General features: G+C 40.4%; 2 protein-coding genes across 2 annotated transcripts in view; one reads left to right on the forward strand and one right to left on the reverse strand.

Annotated features, from left to right (window-relative positions):
• Nucleotides 1-720: 720 nt before the first annotated feature.
• On the forward strand, nt 721-15,827 carry LOC103510795 (putative inorganic phosphate cotransporter; the record flags this gene model as incomplete). Its single annotated transcript, XM_026824751.1, has 14 exons — nt 721-1,034; nt 1,313-1,491; nt 2,149-2,385; nt 2,856-2,943; nt 3,852-4,075; nt 9,524-9,680; nt 9,769-9,851; nt 10,326-10,449; nt 11,144-11,325; nt 12,548-12,727; nt 13,870-13,908; nt 14,468-14,561; nt 15,029-15,267; nt 15,717-15,827. Coding segments are annotated over exons 1-14 (1,950 nt in total), but the record flags the coding sequence as incomplete, so codon positions are not given.
• Nucleotides 15,792-18,765, reverse strand: part of LOC108252592 (glucose dehydrogenase [FAD, quinone]-like) — a 4,952-nt gene continuing 1,978 nt past the window's right edge. Inside the window, exons 2-3 of the mRNA XM_026824758.1 lie at nt 16,249-16,685; nt 15,792-15,834 (exon numbers count right to left, since the gene is read on the reverse strand). Of these exons, the coding sequence (XP_026680559.1) occupies nt 16,490-16,685 (196 nt within the window). The 3' untranslated portion in view covers nt 15,792-15,834; nt 16,249-16,489. The remainder of the gene's footprint in view (nt 15,835-16,248; nt 16,686-18,765) is intronic.

Below are 18,765 nucleotides of genomic sequence, written 5' to 3' on the forward strand. Positions count from 1 at the left end.
CTAGAAGTCATAGAAGAAAAGAAAAATTCCGTTGGTCCTCATTTTTCCTGCTCTATGACTTTAAATCATCACCCAAGTAAGCGCAACTGATCTATTGCAAAAATGAGAAAGAATTGCAAAGGAGGCTGGAGGCAATAAGTACTGATGTGTCAGTCTAGTTTCCTTGGAGGGTAGGGCGTCTACGTTGTAAGCGCTGATTTTATTTTTATACGATTATACGCCCGGAGTGGATTTTATTCTAAACAGATAAAGTTCGTTCTCGGAAAGACTGGCTTTCTCCTATCTTGTTTTTCTTCGACCTTTTAAAGTTACTTTTTCCGAGTTTTGACCTCAAATTTGGATTTTTCACAACTTTTTACGTAGGAATCGACCTTTTATTAAGAATATTTTCCTCCTCCATTGCAAAAAAGAGAAAGAATTGCAAAGGAGGCAATAAGTACTGATGTGTCAGTCTAGTTACCTTGGAGGGTAGGGCGTTTACGTTGTAAGCGCTGATTTTATTTTTATACGCCCGGGGTGGATTTTATTCTAAACAGATAAAGTTCTCGGAAAGACTGGCTTTCTCCTATCTTGTTTTTATTATCGTCCCGAAATCAGAGAAGGAATAGAGGATAAGCCGGCCGTTCCGAGAGCGAACCTTATCCCTTCAGAATAAAATCCGGCCTGGGCGGGAATCGAATCCGCAGCATAGCTTGTTTTTATTCTTTCTTCGCTTTCGGGACGATAAGACCATAGGAATTACAGTTCCTTCTATCAAATCTCTTGGAAGAGGCTCAAAGCTTCACATAGTATTTCTGACATGGTCAAAGTCCAAAGTCTGATAAACGGAGAGTAGTCTATTTCCCGTTGGCTGCTCTCAAGAAACAGTGTAGAAATCATGGCCTTACAAACTTTCCACACTTTCCATATTATCTCGAAGGTTAGACCTCACCAATAACTTACAGTACTTACACCACTATTTGGCCGAAATTTTTGTCCACCCGAAACCCGTGCGTTCGTTTGGAGACATCGAAAGAACAAAATGGAGGATGATGGTAAGTAAGAAATCAAAAATAGTAGAAGGAAAAGTACAGTAGGTAATTATTCAGAAGCCACGACAGTGAAAAGAAAGTTCCTTTTTGTGTCCATCCCGTAGTATGCCTCTCATCAGATGGGCAAGAAGAGACACAATACTTCCCATTTAGGTGCTAGTCAACACGAGAACCAGAGTAACCCGTTGAAATATTTGCAATCGAAAAACGAGTTCAAATTTTTGTCGATGGTGGGATTCGAACCCGGGACCTTCTACATGACAATCTATTTCTCTCTCCAGGGTTTCACCATCAACGTTACGTGCTCGCGTTCATGCTCTTCCTGGCCATAGCCAACGCCTACGCCATGCGTGCAGTCCTCAGTTTGGCCATCACGGTCATGGTCAGCCACGAAAAAAGGAAGTCCGACCCCAATGCATGCCCCTTAGGAGCCGTCGATCATGTTCATGACGAAAACACTGTAAATATCTGCCTCGGTGGCGTAGTGGTTAAGACGCCGATAAACAGGAAGGCGTGGGTTTCTCCAGAAATAGGGACCCAACTCCCTATACCTTTTACTAGTCTTTTTTTACTTTCTGTTACTACAGTATCCCCCCAAAAAACACTTCGTGTTAAAACATTAACGTCAAGAGTTGGCCTTCACAAAAAAAGTACTGATATATATAAAAAAAAAACATCAATTTGTAGAACGTCAATCTTCCCACCATTTGTAGAACGGGCTGTAGGTGTGATTAAAGGATTTGGATGAAAACAAAAAGAAGAAAAAAATTCTTTTTTTGCGATTTTCAAGATTTTTGAGCCTATCAGAAAACCGGTTAAACAAATCGTAGAAAGTTCGGATTTTGGAGATTTCACATCCATTTTTACGTCCGACAAGGAATATCAAGTAAAATTTGCTTAAAGTTAAGGGGAAGTGGGAGAAAAGTAGAGGTGAAAATGCCAAAAAACGATGAAATTCTGTTTCGTGTTAATATAGGCCGGGCGGCGCTTCGAACTCTTGACGTTCGCGCGCCTCCCGGCACGCTTGATGTATTTTTCATCAACACATCAAATATACGAGACCTTGTTTAGACTAAACAAGGTATATTCTATTCTATTCGTTTTCCCCCCCTGACAGCAACAATACGAATTCGATTGGGACGAAACCACGCAGGGTTTAATCCTGGGATCCTTTTACTGGGGTTACGTCATAATGCACATTCCTGGCGGCCTTCTGGCTCAGAAATTTGGCGGCAAACACACCCTCGGGTTTGGCATTCTGTCGACCGCCATTTTTACCATTCTCACCCCGATGGCGGCCTACATGGGACCTGTCTGGCTTATCGTGTGGCGATTTTTCGAGGGCCTGGGAGAGGTAAGAACCTTTTACCCCTTTCTTTTCATTAGATATGACCAGTCTCTTCAAAGACGTTGCCATGCAGAAGGTTAAAAAAGTTAAAAGGGTGACCTGGGACTTTATGAACACCGTGTATGTTCCACATTGGTTCAGTGGTAACGGGGGCACGGTTGGTTCGACAAAAATTTGTACTCGTTTTTCGATTGCAAATATTTCAACGGGTTACTTTCTGGTGTTCTCGTGTTGACCCAGCACCTAAATGGGAAGTATTGTGTCTCTTCTCACCCATCTGATGAAAGGCATACTATGGGATGGGCATGCTACGTTTCATGGCAACGAAATAAAAACGGCGGTGAAACACTAATCTTTTTTTTTAAATTGTGGTATTGGTATTGGTATTGTTATTATTATTATTATTATTATTATTATTATTAAATTTTTGAGGGAAAAATTTACAAATCGAGTCTCGTTTTCTTCTCAAATTTCAGGGCACCACATTTCCAGCAGCAAACCAGTTGCTCGCTGCCTGGATACCAAAGACCGAACGCGGGAAAGTTGGGGCCTTTGTATGGGCAGGTAAACATGGCACTGAGAAGAAAACAAAGGTCTTTTTGTCAAAAAAATAAAAGAGAGAAGGACGGAATAGGGGAAAACCAGACCAACGTCATAGATAAAATCCGCCCTGTGCGGGAATCAAACGTGTGACCTAACGCTATCAAGGCAGACGCGCTACCCTCTCTTCTTCGTCACTTTTTCCCGTGTTCAGACTTCAGACGACATGCCAGCCTAGTTAGCTTAGTTGGTAGTGCGTCTGCCTTGTAAGCGCTAGGCCGCGGGTTCGATTCCTGCCCGGGGCGGATTTTATCCTGATGGGATAATGTTCGTTCTCGGAATGGCTGGCTTTCTCCTATCCTGTCTTCCTTCTCTCTTCGATTTCGGGACGATAAGACCATAGCAGTTACAGTTCCCTCTGTCAAACCTCTTAAAAAAATCTATTTTGCTTAATGCCGTCCAATGTACTGGCTGTGATACAAAATTAAATTTGTAATATTTCCATTTTTATTAGTAATTTATGTTTTAAGCTCGTATAAGTTGTACAGATAAAAAAATAAGGGGTTTATGTTTTATTTATTTTTAATATAGTTATTTTGGTTTTATACGTTATAGTAGTAATTTTCATGCACTTGGGTATGTGGGCAAATTTACTAGGTATTTATAGTGTCGCAGAATTTCATAGGTAATGAAATACGAAAAAAAAAAAAAAGACTTCAGACGGGGTCAGCTTTTTTCGTTAGCCTCTCAATCAGCACTGGGGTGATTGCTTTGGGTTGAGATTTGGTTTTGGCTAGAAAAATTTTACAAGTGGATGCCCTTCGCACTTGAACTTTGCTACTTAGCAAGGAATGTTTCAGGCTGGTCAAGTCAGATATTATTGTCTATTCTCATGAAGTAATGACGATTGTTCAATCCTCTTGACATTCCAGGCATAATCATGGGCACGGTAATTAGTAGTTCCCTGACTGGACTCCTACTCAAACTCACGAATAACTATTGGCCTGTGGTTTTCTACTTGTTCGGGGCTGTCGCCATATTGTGGTTCGTTGTTTGGCTGTTTATTGGCTACAGTGAGCCGGGATCCAATCCGTTCATTAGTCAGAAGGAGATGGACTATCTAGAAGAGACAATTGGCAGTTTGACACGAAGGAAGGTAGGAGCTGTATTCATTTAATTTTCCTTTATTTAAAGTGTAATCTCACGCTCCGTCTGTCAGACCGACCAGAACATATGTGCGGAAAGATGGTTTACCATCTGGTTGATAACGTGTTTCTGACTTTTCCCAGTACCACTCACTAAAAGCTGAGCGTTCTATTTTTAATCTATATATATATTAAAAAAAAAGATGAGTGTTTCACCACCGTTTTTATTTCGTAGCAATGAAACAACTGCTACATTGGACGCATGTGGTCTGTGTCGTAGCATGCCCATCCCGTAGTATGCCTCTAATATGATCAACTTAAAAGATTCTTGACCCGACAACCTTCTACGGACAACATCATTCAAGTTGCAACTTAAAACTGAAACGTCAAGAATTATTTAGTAGGTTATCAAGTTATCATCCATTGTGTAATTGCCTTGAATATTATTTTACAATTAATCATACTGGATTAAGAAGTGCTCAAATGCACAATTGAAAAGTCGGTTTGGGAAGACGTCCGTCCCTTCTGCAAAAGATACCTAGTAGAGCCATCGCCACAGCAAGTTGAATGTACCAGTTCTTGATGGAGGGTCACTGAAGTGTAGGTGATATTCTGAAAAAATATTTTTATTTCGTAGCAATGAAACAACTGCTACATTGGACGCATGTGGTCTGTGTCGTAGCATGCCCATCCCGTAGTATGCCTCTAATATGATCAACTTAAAAGATTATTGACCCGACAACCTTCTACGGACAACATCATTCAAGTTGCAACTTAAAACTGAAACATCAATAATAATTTAGTAGGTTATCAAGTTATCATCCATTGTGTATTAAAACTGAAACATCAATAATAATTTAGTAGGTTATCAAGTTATCATCCATTGTGTAATTGCCTTGAATATTATTTTACAATTAATCATACTTACCTCAAACTTTAAATACAATATGTATTTCTGTAATAATAAAATCATGAATTTTAATAGTAGGGAAAATTAGTAGGTCAATGAGTTTGACTTTTCATGAATCCCAAATTGCTTTTTCCTCAAGATCATCCTGAAGTTCCGGTCTTGAGTACAAAGCTAGGTGAAAATTCAACAATCTTGTTAAATTAAGCTCTACTGTTATTTCATATCAAAGTGCATCAGTACTACTAATTCTGATTTGAATGTGAATTTCGCCTTCAAACTCGTCTATAGATTACATCTACGATTAGGTGCTCGTTCTCACATAACTTTCCATATGCTACGTAATAACGATGTGTATTTACTCTATGGAAATATAGTATCTAGATGGAAGTGAGCCCGGAATTACAGTACTATCATCAGTTATCCTCTTATCTTGATGCTTGATGGATAGGTTGGATAGGCAGTTTACTTGGCAATATGTAAAGCGCAGATTTCCATATGCTACGTAATAATGATGTCTATTTACTCTATGGAAATATAGTATCTAAATGGAAGTGAGGCCGGAATTACAGTACTATCGTCAGTTATCCTCTTATCTTGATGGATAGGTAGTTTACTTGGCAATATGTAAAACGCAGGGGAGATGTCAGGTGAACCGAGAATGGATAGTGTATTTACAATAGCGGACCTCTTTGTCCATTGAAAGGGGCAACACGACCCTTCACAAAAAAAAGTGAAATTTGAATGAAATTTTAAATCAAAATTTCACATGTAGTATTTACATTGCCTGAGAAATGAAAGGTACTTATTCCATTTAACCTAATACTTACTTGAAATAAAGGCCCAAGACCTAAAAAAAGATACCTGCCTTCTTATGAAGTACCTACCTGGTAGTTATTATTTAACCAGATAGATAACCATATATATTATTCTCAACTGACCTCAAAGGGAGATGTCAGGTGAACCGAGAATGGATAGTGTATTTACAATAGCGGACCTCTTTGTCCATTGAAAGGGGCAACACGACCCTTCACAAGAAAAGTGAAATTTTAAATCAAAATTTCACATGTAGTATTTACATTGCCTGAGAAATGAATGGTACTTATTCCATTTAACCTAATACTTACTTGAAATAAAGGCCCAAGACCTAAAAAAAGATACCTGCCTTCATAAAAGTACCTACCTGGTAGTTATTATTTAACCAGATAGATAACCATAATATTCTCAACTGACCACAAAACAAAACACCAGAATGAAATCATGTCCCCAGTGAATCACCGTCACCATTGTCCATCAAAGGATTCAACGATAAACCACATTATACCATAACGATAAACCATACCTATACCATAAGGATTAAACGATATCGAACGATAAAACCATAACAACTTTGACATCGAGGTCATGAGGACATTCCAGAGTGGCACTCGCCAACGATATAATTGTACGACGATTATCGTTATGGTTTTAAAGGTCGTGGTTAGACGAGACCATTTTACACTGGCGACATTTTGACACTAACGACAGAATAAGGACACACCTGGTTACGGGGCTGTTCAGAGGGGGTTCGTTTGGCCCCATTTCCCTCGGACTTTTAAAGGGCGGATGGATCATTTGAAGAAACCATTTACTGATGAAAATTTGTAATGAAACAATAAGTTTTTTTTTTTTTCATTCCCGAAAAAAATTGAACACTGAACAGCAGTTTGAGAAAAACCAAAAAATACGAGCGGCCGGGTAATTTTGCCGGTCAGTGTATTTAACCAGATAGATAACCATAATATTCTCAACTGACCACAAAACAAAACACCAGAATGAAATCATGTCCCCAGTAAATCACCGTCACCATTGTCCATCAAAGGATTCAACCATAATATACCAAAACCAAAACGATAAACCATAAGGATTAAACGATATCGAACGATAAAACCATAACAACTTTGACAATAACGATAAACGACACCAAAAGATAAAACCATAAATTGACATCGAGGTCATGAGGACATTCCAGAGTGGCACTCGCCACCGATATAATTGTACGACGATTATCGTTATGGTTTTAAAGGTCGTGGTTAGACGAGACCATTTTACACTGGCGACATTTTGACACTAACGACAGAAGGACACACCTGGTTACGGGGGTGTTCAGAGGGGGTTCGTTTGGCCCCATTTCCCTTGGACTTTCCAAGGGCGGACGGATCATTTGAAGAAACCATTTACTGATGAAAATTTGTAATGAAACAATAAGTTGATTTTGATTTTTTTTTTTCCACTTGTTGTTTTTCCCATATAAATAAAATGAGAATAAATAGCTAATTTTTGGCAGACTGGTGCCTGAACTGGGGCCATTTATAACCCGATGGCTACTGCAGGCTTTTTATGACAGACCTAGGTTTTACAGATAGTCGTGACGTGTGTGACGGAAAAAGCTCAAGACCTAGGTCTGAGCGTGAGTAGCAGGCATTAACTTCACCTAAGGGGTTTTTCGTGAAGAGGATGGTAAAGAGGACCTCTTGATGATGCCTAACTGTTGAGCCTATTGTTGCATGAAGGGGACTATTATTGGAGCCCTGAGGACCGTTTCAGCTACAAACAGCCCTGTCTCATACCTATAGATAACTAGAACCAGAATCGTGAACGAGGCACAAGACCGTTGTATGTTGAATTAGTCTGCAAAGCATTGAGAATGAAGAGGCATTGAGCAAAGAAGATGCTAATCTCGAATAAAAATATTGTTGTAATATATGTACTTACCTTATTATGTGTACCTTCCCGCGGATTCCCGCCACGAATGACGATTAATTCTGTGTACGTGACGATAATTGAAATGTAAGACGTAAGTTGACCAAAACACTTATCTGCACATGCGCAGCAACGAGTTTTCGTCAAGTAACGTTAAAGAGTTCAGTTGTGCGGATTTTATCCTGATGGGATAAAGTTCGTTCTCGGAACGGCTGGCTTTCTCCTATCCTGTCTTCCTTCTCTCTTCGATTTCGGGACAATATGACCATAGCAGGTATAGTTCCCTCTGTCAAACCTCTTAAAAAAACTAACATAGAATGCTTTTGAAATGTGTTATTGTTTGAATACTAGAGAGTTTTTGTACTGCTAACTTACGTGACGATAATAATTGAAACGTAAGACGTAAGTTGACCAAAACACTTATCTGCACATGCGCAGAAACGAGTTTTCGTCAAGTAACGTTAAAGAGTTCAGTTGGTTGCAAAAACTCGCTACTGTCCCAAAGTTTCAATATCGTTTCCATTAGATACTTCCATTGTTCTTCAGAGACAATCCCGAGTGACAGCAGAATTCCCCACTTCCTGAATTCCCCCAAAGAGAGAATGCCTTTGAAATTTGTTTATTTGTTATTGTTTGAATACTGTAACAAAGTTTCAATATCCACAGTAGATACTTCCATTGTTCTTCACAGACCATCCCGAGTAACAGCAGAATCCCCCACTTCCTGAATTCCCCCAAAGAGAATGCCTTTGAAATTTGTTTATTTGTTATTGTTTAAATACCTACTGTAACAAAGTTTCAATATCCACAGTAGATACTTCCATTGTTCTTCACAGACCATCAGAGTGAACCTAGTCATCCAGTTTGTCGCGATGTCCAACCGAGTTCTGATCTAGATCTGGCGAATCCCCTGACACGCCATGTATCTGACATGCACGTAAGTCTCTCTCTCTAAGTACCCATTGTACCAAAGCTCTCTCAAGGTAACCGAAGCCAGGCACAACAATGGTAACATATTCAGCAATGTTGTTTGCAAGAGATTTTTATATGTGCGGAAAAAACCCGCCTACCTTATAAGCGCTAAGTCGCGGATTCGACTCCCGCCTGGGGGGGGGGAACTTTATCGTAAACAAAGCTTCGGTGTTACTGTTCCCTCTATCAAGAGCATCATACCTCACTATGCCAATACAAGATAGATGTTGTAAAACATAAAAAAACAACAGTTGTACTTACAAAATTATGTTTGCTTTGTTTTGGGTTAGGGTACGTAAAATAGAAGAGGAAATAAAATCCAGGAATTGAGAGATAAAATCCCGAAAATCACTAAAAATAAATTCCCTGAATTCAAGACTCTAAAATAAAAATCAAATCATTACTCTTTGTGGTAAAGCAGAGAGCTTTTTCACAACTTTGTGGATATCACAGTATTACACGTCTTTGATTTACTCAATTATCATATTTATCACCACTCGTTTCTTTGACTTGTAATGCCGCCATTGGTCGCTACTCGATTAAAGTAGCTACTCAATTGTCCTCACGAGGCTGAGTGCACCCCGAACTCCTAGCACAGAGCCGAAAAAAAAACCTCGGCCCCGCCGGGAATCGAACCCGTAATCGAATGGGAATGTATGTGCAATATTAAACTGTTGAGATAATGGGACGGTTGAGATAACTGTTGAGATAACGGTGCAATATTAAACTGTTGAGATAATGGGACTACATGTCCTAATTCGACAGTCTAAATAAAGCACTAATATCTAATATCTAGTATGTATTGAGAAAGCATGCTGACAAGTACAATCGTTTCCAGGATCTTCCTCCCACCCCCTGGAAGGAGATGGCCACCTCATGGCCAGTCATTGCCCTCGTAATAACACAAGTGGGTCACGACTGGGGCCTATTCACCATAGCTGCCGACCTACCCAAGTATTTCGCCAGCGTGATTCACTTCTCCGTGCATAGCGCAAGTATTAATCTCCCTCTTCTATCTTCCTCCCACCCCCTGGAAGGAGATGGCCACCTCATGGCCAGTCATTGCCCTCGTAATAACACAAGTGGGTCACGACTGGGGCCTGTTCACCATAGCTGCCGACCTACCCAAGTATTTCGCCAGCGTGATTCACTTCTCCGTGCATAGCGCAAGTATTAATTTAGACTCCTTCTTCCACGAATTTTATGAGTGTATGCCCTTCGCACTCACACCCATATTTATGAACAAAATGCTGGCTCTTAAGTTCGTGCTAAGCATAGTCTCAAGGCATTGGATTGGTCAATTTTGACTTGAGACTGATCTAAGAACGATCATTCTTGTTCATAAATACGAGTGTCAATCTTTTCTATTTCTTTACCAAGGGAAAATTATCGAGACTCCTTTTCGGTTAAAAATGGTCTCCCTGTTTAAGGGAGTAGACCAGCTTAATTTGGTTGGGGGACTTTAGAAGGAAGACTGGAGAAAGCCAGCCGTCCCGAGGATGAACCTTATCTGTTTAGGATAAAGTTCGCCCCGCCAGGACATCAAACCCCCGACCTAATGTTTACAAGGTAGACACGTTACCCTCCAAGCTAACTCGGCTATACGAGTAGTACCTATGAATGTGAAATTCCTATTACAGGCAAAACCATGTGAGCTCTTGGAAGATATTGATATTACGTTCAATGTAAAGCAATCAAGTCCAGGAGCAATATTGCCAAGTGTAGTACCTATGAATGTGAAATTCCTATTACAGGCAAAACCATGTGAGCTCTTGAAGATATTGCTATTACGTTCAATGTAAAGCAATCAAGTCCAGGAGCAATATTGCCAAGCAAATGCATGATCTAGAATTTATTCATCCTCGTAAATATAGTTGCATGATATCGCAAGACCTGATGCAACAACCACCAATATACAACTTGAATCGTTCTTCTTCTATGGAAGTTCTAATTTTCTTTTAATAAATTCGTCCAATCGCATGTGAGACAGTTGGCTTTTGGGTCCTTGAATGAAGGACACAAAGGAGCAAAGTACATAGCCGAAAATGGTGGAGATGTCAGGTGAACCGAGAATGGATGGTGTATTTACAATAGCGGACCTCTTTGTCCATTGAAAGAGGCAACACGACCCTTCACAAGAAAAGTGAAATTTTAAATCTTTCACATGTAGTATTTACATTGCCTGAGAAATGAAAGGTACTTATTCCATTTAACCCAATACTTACTTGAAATAAAGGCCCAAGACCTAAAAAAAGATACCTGCCTTCTTATGAAGTACCCGGTAGTTATTATTTAACCATTGATTAGATACTTTACCAGCCTAGTTTCCTTTCCATTAAATACTTTGTCAGGGCATTTTGAGAGTGCTTCGACCTGTGTGCTCCTGGGATTAATCTCAGAGGAGCCAAAGGAAATAATTTAGGGTCCGTTCTCACTTGCCCCACTTGTCATTTTCCAGCCTCCATGGGCCCTGCGGTAGGTATCATATTGGCCTCCTACTCCGGCTGTAACAAGGTCCTAGCCGTCATGTTCTTCGCGATAGGAATGGGCTTCATGGGCTTCTATTATCCGTCTATAAGAATCAACTCGCTGGATCTATCACCTAACTATGCCGCCACTCTGATGGCCATAGTCAATGGAGTACAAATTTTTGTCGATGATGGGATTCGAACCCGGGACCTTCTGCATGGCAAGCAAGCGCGTTACCACTGGACTAACCGTGCCCCGTATTCATTTAATTTTCCTTTATTTAAAGTGTAATCTCACGCTCCGACTGTCAGACCGACCAGAACATATGTGCGGAAAAAAGCAACCTCCGTGGCCGAGTGCGTATCACACTAGGCTTGCACGCAGGAGGCCCGGGTTCGATTCCCGGCGGGGCCGCAGTTTTTTTTCGGCTCTGTGCTTGGCGTTCAGGGTGCACTTGGCCTCGTGAAGACAATTGAGTGGCTACTTTAATTGAGTAGCGACCAGTGGCGGCATTACAAGTCAAAGAAACGAGCGATGATAAATATGATGATTGAGTAAATAAACGACTTGTAATACTGTGATACCTACAAAGTTGTGAAAAAGCTCTCTGCTTTACCACAAAGATTCATGATTTGATTTTTTGAAATGTGCGGAAAAAACCCGCCTACCTTGTACCTAAGCGCTAAGTCGCGGATTCGACTCCCGCCTGGGGGGGGGGAACTTTATCGTGAACAAAGCTTCGTTGTTACTGTTCCCTCTATCAAGAGATCAAGATCATCATACCTCACTATGCCAATACAAGATAGATGTTGTAAAACATAAGAAAACAACAGTTGTACCTACAAAATTATGTTTGCTTTGTTTTGGGTTAGGGTACGTAAAATAGAAGAGGAAATAAAATCCAGGAATTGAGAGGTCAAATCCCGAAAATCACTAAAAATAAATTCCCTGAATTCAAGACTCTAAAATAAAAATCAAATCATTACTCTTTGTGGTAAAGCAGAGAGCTTTTTCACAACTTTGTGGATATCACAGTATTACACGTCTTTGATTTACTCAATTATCATATTTATCACCACTCGTTTCTTTGACTTGTAATGCCGCCATTGGTCGCTACTCGATTAAAGTAGCTACTCAATTGTCCTCACGAGGCTGAGTGCACCCCGAACTCCTAGCACAGAGCCGAAAAAAAAACCTCGGCCCCGCCGGGAATCGAACCCGTAATCGAATGGGAATGTATGTGCAATATTAAACTGTTGAGATAATGGGACGGTTGAGATAACTGTTGAGATAACGGTGCAATATTAAACTGTTGAGATAATGGGACTACATGTCCTAATTCGACAGTCTAAATAAAGCACTAATATCTAATATCTAGTATGTATTGAGAAAGCATGCTGACAAGTACAATCGTTTCCAGGATCTTCCTCCCACCCCCTGGAAGGAGATGGCCACCTCATGGCCAGTCATTGCCCTCGTAATAACACAAGTGGGTCACGACTGGGGCCTATTCACCATAGCTGCCGACCTACCCAAGTATTTCGCCAGCGTGATTCACTTCTCCGTGCATAGCGCAAGTATTAATTTAGACTCCTTCTTCCACGAATTTTATGAGTGTATGCCCTTCGCACTCACACCCATATTTATGAACAAAATGCTGGCTCTTAAGTTCGTGCTAAGCATAGTCTCAAGGCATTTGATTGGTCAATTTTGACTTGAGACTGATCTAAGAACGATCATTCTTGTTCATAAATACGAGTGATACTGCCAGTTTTTCCCACAAATATGTGTAATACCATCGGATCGAAGTTAAAAAAAATTTTAACATAAAATAAAAAAAAAAAAAAAAAAAAAAAAAAAAAAAAAAAATCAGTAAAACATCAAAACTCTGTTCCGTGTTGATTTATGCCGGGCGTCTCTTCAAACTATTGACGTAGGTTTTTTTTTTTTTAAGAGGTTTGACAGAGGGAACTGTAACTGCTATGGTCTTATCGTCCCGAAATCGAAGAGAGAAGGAAGACAGGATAGGAGAAAGCCAGCCGTTCCGAGAACGAACATTATCCCGTCAGAATAAAATCCGCCCCGGACGGGAATCGAACTCGCGGCCTAGCGCTTACAAGGCAGACGCACTACCAACTAAGCTAACTAGGCTGGCAAGTATTAATTTAGACTCCTTCTTCTACGAATTTTATGAGTGTATGCCCTTCGCACTCAATCTTTTCTATTTCTTTAGCAAGGGAAAATTATCGAGACTCCTTTTCGGTTAAAAATGGTCTCCCTGTTTAAGGGAGTAGACCAGCTTAATTTGGCGGGGGGACTTTTCAAACAGGGAGCAGACCAGCTTAGTGTGGCTGGGGGACTTTAAAGAGGGAGTATACCAATTTGTTCTAAGCAATATTTGTACTATGGAACGATAAATAAATTTTATTACTATCGTAATAATAAAGGAAGGATGGGCTAAAAACTCTTGTTTGGATCATTAAAAACTTCTTTTCTGGACCATTGAAAATTCTGCCATTAGTGAAATCTCTCATTAAGTCATTGGTGAAATCCATCATCTCTACATTTTCCTGGACCTACTTTCTTCTCCAGAATGGTATCATTAAAAACTTCTTTTCTGGACCATTGAAAATTCTCCCATTAGTGAAATCTCTCATTAAGTCATTGGTGAAATCCATCATCTCTAAATTTTCCTGGACCTACTTTCTTCTCCAGAATGGTCTGCTATCGGCTCTGCCATTCCTGTTCATGTGGATATTTTCCCAGATCATTAAAAACTTCTTTTCTGGACCATTGAAAATTCTCCCATTAGTGAAATCTCTCATTAAGTCATTGGTGAAATCCATCATCTCTACATTTTTCTGGACCTACTTTCTTCTCCAGAATGGACTGCTATCGGCTCTGCCATTCCTGTTCATGTGGATATTTTCCCAAGGAGCTGGCTGCTTAAGTGACTTCATAGTGGAAAGACAATGGTTCTCTATGACATTGACCCGGAAAATATTTGCCACGGCAGGTATTCAACATAGGGCTCGTGTATTTTATAGGTCTAGTAACATATCTTCAACTCCAGCGCTCGTAGAGTAAACACCTTTCTCGTTATTTTTAGTCTGATGACGAGAATTTGAGTATTCTCAAAAGTTCAACAAATTCTTTGTTGAAAGTCGAATCTGAATTGTCTTTTTAATTTTTGTTTCTTGAAGCTTTTTAATTAAATAATTATTTTTTCTATAATTATTTTGGTTTTATTATAATACATCATGTCTACAACAAAAGACCTTGCTTGGTTATATCAATGATGTGTTGATTAGATATATTTTCCCAAGGAGCTGGCTGCTTAAGTGACTTCATAGTGGAAAGACAATGGTTCTCTATGACATTGACCCGGAAAATATTTGCCACAGCAGGTATTCAACATAGGGCTCGTGTATTTTATAGGTCTAGTAACATATCTTCAACTGCAGCGCTCGTAGAGTAAACACCTTTCTCGTGATTTTTAGTCTGATGACAAGAATCTGAGTATTCTCAAAAGCTCACCAAATGTTTTCTTTGTTGAAAATCGAATCTGAATTGTCTTTTTAATTTTTGTTTCTTGAAGCTTTTTAATTAAATAATTATTTTTCTATAATTTTATTATTTTGGTTTTATTATAATACATCATGTTTACAACAAAAGACTTTGCTTGGTTATATCAATGATGTGTTGATTAGATACTTTACCAGCCTAGTTTCCTTTCCATTAGATACTTTGTCAGGGCATTTTGAGAGTGCTTCGACCTGTGTGCTCCTGGGCAAGTAACTAAGGATTAATCTCAGAGGAGCCAAAGGAAATAATTTAGGGCCCGCTCTCACTTATCCCACTTGTCATTTTCCAGCCTCCATGGGCCCTGCGGTAGGTATCATCTTGGCCTCCTACTCCGGCTGTAACAAGGTGCTAGCCGTCATGTTCTTCGCGATAGGGATGGGCTTCATGGGCTTCTATTATCCGTCTATAAGAATCAACTCGCTGGATCTGTCGCCTAACTATGCCGCCACTCTGATGGCCATAGTCAATGGCCTGGGGGCGGTGAGCGGCATCTTTTCTGCGCCCCTTATCGGCATTATGACGCCCAATGTAAGTAGATTTTTTTTTTCTTTTTTTTTACAAAGGTACTTTCATTTTATTAATCACATCACATAACATTCATAACAAAGATAAGAAGGAAAAGTAACTGTACCTAATCTAAAATCTAAATCATGATTTATTTGAGGTGAAGCTGAGAGCTTTTTCACAACTTTTGTGGACGTCACTGCAATATACTAACTGCTTCCTTTGCAATCAATTTCCATATTTCAATTGAATAGTTTTTTATACTGGTAATGTCGCCACTGGTCTCTACTCGATTAAAGTAGCTACTCAATTGTCCTCACGAGTCTGAATGCACCCCGAACTCCAAGCACAGACCCGAAAAATCCTCAGCCCCGCCGGGAATCGAACCCGGGCCTCCTACGTGCAAGCCTAGTGTGATACCCACTCGGCCACGGAGGTTGCTCCATTATATTTAACTCCAATTTTCATTTCAGAGTACAATGTCGGAGTGGAGGCTCGTGTTTTGGCTCACGTTCATAATTCTGGCGGTCACCAATCTATTCTATCTCGTGTTCGGCTCGGCCGAAATACAACCCTGGAACGACCCCAACCCTGTAGTACAAAAGCCGCCCCCCCGAAGTGAAATAGAAATCGGCCCAGAACCCGAATAGAGTGCCCCAAAACCCGAATAGAGTGCCCCAGAACCCAAATAGGGGGATGCTTGTAGATTGAGTACGAATAGACTATCTTTGGACAAGCAACCACACTAGTAGATCATTGATGGCCGAGGCCACAAGTGAGCGTATTTGGATTAACTTCGGATCAAGCAATCTGATTGGGGTTGATTTCAAAAAATTCCGCCCGGGGCGGATTTTATCCTGATGGGATAATGTTCGTTCTCGGAACGGCTGGCTTTCTCCTATCCTGTCTTCCTTCTCTCTTCGATTTCGGGACGATAAGACCATAGCAGTTAAAGTTCCCTCTGTCAAACCTGTAAGTGGCAGTCTAGTTTCTATTTAGACTCACCTAGTTTAGATTTCCAATAGACAACACTGGGCAGTCCATATAAACTGCCTAGGACAGGACTTGTGTCGAACATATGCCAGGTATTGTAAGTGGCAGTCTAGTTTCTATTTAGACTCACCTAGTTTAGATTTCCAATAGACAACACTGGGCAGTCCATATAAACTGCCTAGGACAGGACTTGTGTCGAACATATGTCAGGTACTGTAAGTGGCAGTCTAGTTTCTATTTAGACTCACCTAGTTTAGATTTCCAATAGACAACACTGGGCAGTCCATATAAACTGCCTAGGACAGGACTTGTGTCGAACATATGCCAGGTACTGTAAATGACGGGCCAACTTTTGTGCCACCAGAATGGTAAGAGCTTGAGTGTTGGCACTAGGTAGGGACGGAATGACAGAAGCGTCCCCTATGTAGAGGTTGTGAACGCCTTTCACTCTGAAATCAATGGAACAAATAACGTGACACATAGAAATCGATCACAGCTAGGTAAAGGTGTATTTTTCTTTCAGGAAACTTTGTCCTAAGCAGATATGGTTCGTCCTTGAAATGCCTGGCTTTCTCCTATCCTTGTTACTGAATGTCCTCCCTACCTTTATCACAAATATGAACTCCGCTCCTCCGTACGTTCCAGAGTAACCCGATCCCACGAACTCCTCCTTGAAGTCCCTTCACACAACACTACATCCTATGGAATATAGTCAATGGCCTGGGGGCGGTGAGCGGCATCTTTTCTGCGCCCCTTATCGGCATTATGACGCCCAATGTAAGTAGATTTTTTTTTTCTTTTTTTTTACAAAGGTACTTTCATTTTATTAATCACATCACATAACATTCATAACAAAGATAAGAAGGAAAAGTAACTGTACCTAATCTAAAATCTAAATCATGATTTATTTGAGGTGAAGCTGAGAGCTTTTTCACAACTTTTGTGGACGTCACTGCAATATACTAACTGCTTCCTTTGCAATCAATTTCCATATTTCAATTGAATAGTTTTTTATATAGTCAATGGCCTGGGGGCGGTGAGCGGCATCTTTTCTGCGCCCCTTATCGGCATTATGACGCCCAATGTAAGTAGATTTTTTTTTTTACAAAGGTACTTTCATTTTATTAATCACATTACATAACATTCATAACAAAGATAAGAAGGAAAAGTAACTGTACCAAATCTAAAATCTAAATCATGAGGTGAAGCTGAGAGCTTTTTCACAACTTTTGTGGACATCAGAGCAATATACTAATACTAACTGCTTCCTTTGCAATCAATTTCCATATTTCAATTGAATAGTCTTTTTACACTGGTAATGTCGCTACTGGTCTCTACTCGATTAAAGTAGCTACTCAATTGTCCTCACGAGGCTGAGTGCACCCCGAACTCCAATCACAGACCCGAAAAAACCTCGAGAAGGAAAAGTAACTGTACCTAATCTAAAATCTAAATCATGATTTATTTGAGGTGAAGCTGAGAGCTTTTTCACAACTTTTGTGGACATCACAGCAATATACTAACTTTCCTTTGCAATCAATTTCCATATTTCAATTGAATAGTTTTTTTACACTGGTAATGTCGCCACTGGTCTCTACTCGATTAAAGTAGCTACTCAATTGTCCTCACGAGTCTGAATGCACCCCGAACTCCAAGCACAGACCCGAAAAATCCTCAGCCCCGCCGGGAATCGAACCCGGGCCTCCTACGTGCAAGCCTAGTGTGATACCCACTCGGCCACGGAGGTTGCTCCATTATATTTAACTCCAATTTTCATTTCAGAGTACAATGTCGGAATGGAGGCTCGTGTTTTGGCTCACGTTCATAATTCTGGCGGTCACCAATCTATTCTATCTCGTGTTCGGCTCGGCCGAAATACAACCCTGGAACGACCCCAACCCTGTAGTACAAAAGCCGCCCCCCCGAAGTGAAATAGAAATCGGCCCAGAACCCGAATAGAGTGCCCCAAAACCCGAATAGAGTGCCCCAGAACCCAAATAGGAGGATGCTTGTAGATTGAGTACGAATATACTTGTTTTGTTGACCTTGTGGCCCAGAACCCGAATAGAGTGCCCCAAAACCCGAATAGAGTGCCCCAGAACCCAAATAGGGGGATGCTTGTAGATTGAGTACGAATAGACTATCTTTGGACAAGCAACCACACTAGTAGATCATTGATGGCCGAGGCCACAAGTGAGCGTATTTGGATTAACTTCGGATCAAGTAGACTGCGGGAGTAAAGGGACTTTTCAGTCCTATGCTGGTAGTATAAACAAGGTATATTCTATTCTATTCTATTCTATACTATCTTTGGACAAGCAACCATACTAGTAGATCATTGATGGCCGGGCCCACAAGTGAGCGTATTTCGATTAACTTCGGATCAAGCAATCTGAATAGGGTTGATTTCAAAAAATTCCAAAAATTTCAGCCAATCAGATTGCTTAAACCGAGTTTTATTTTTTTTTTTTATTTATTTTTTTTTTTTTTTAGGCTTTTTTTATAGTGGCAGGGGTTTCCTTTAGGGGC

The sequence above is a fragment of the Diaphorina citri genome, unplaced genomic scaffold (genome assembly GCF_000475195.1).
Source record: "Diaphorina citri unplaced genomic scaffold, Diaci psyllid genome assembly version 1.1 scaffold643, whole genome shotgun sequence".
NCBI classification, from domain to species: Eukaryota; Metazoa; Arthropoda; class Insecta; order Hemiptera; family Psyllidae; genus Diaphorina; species Diaphorina citri.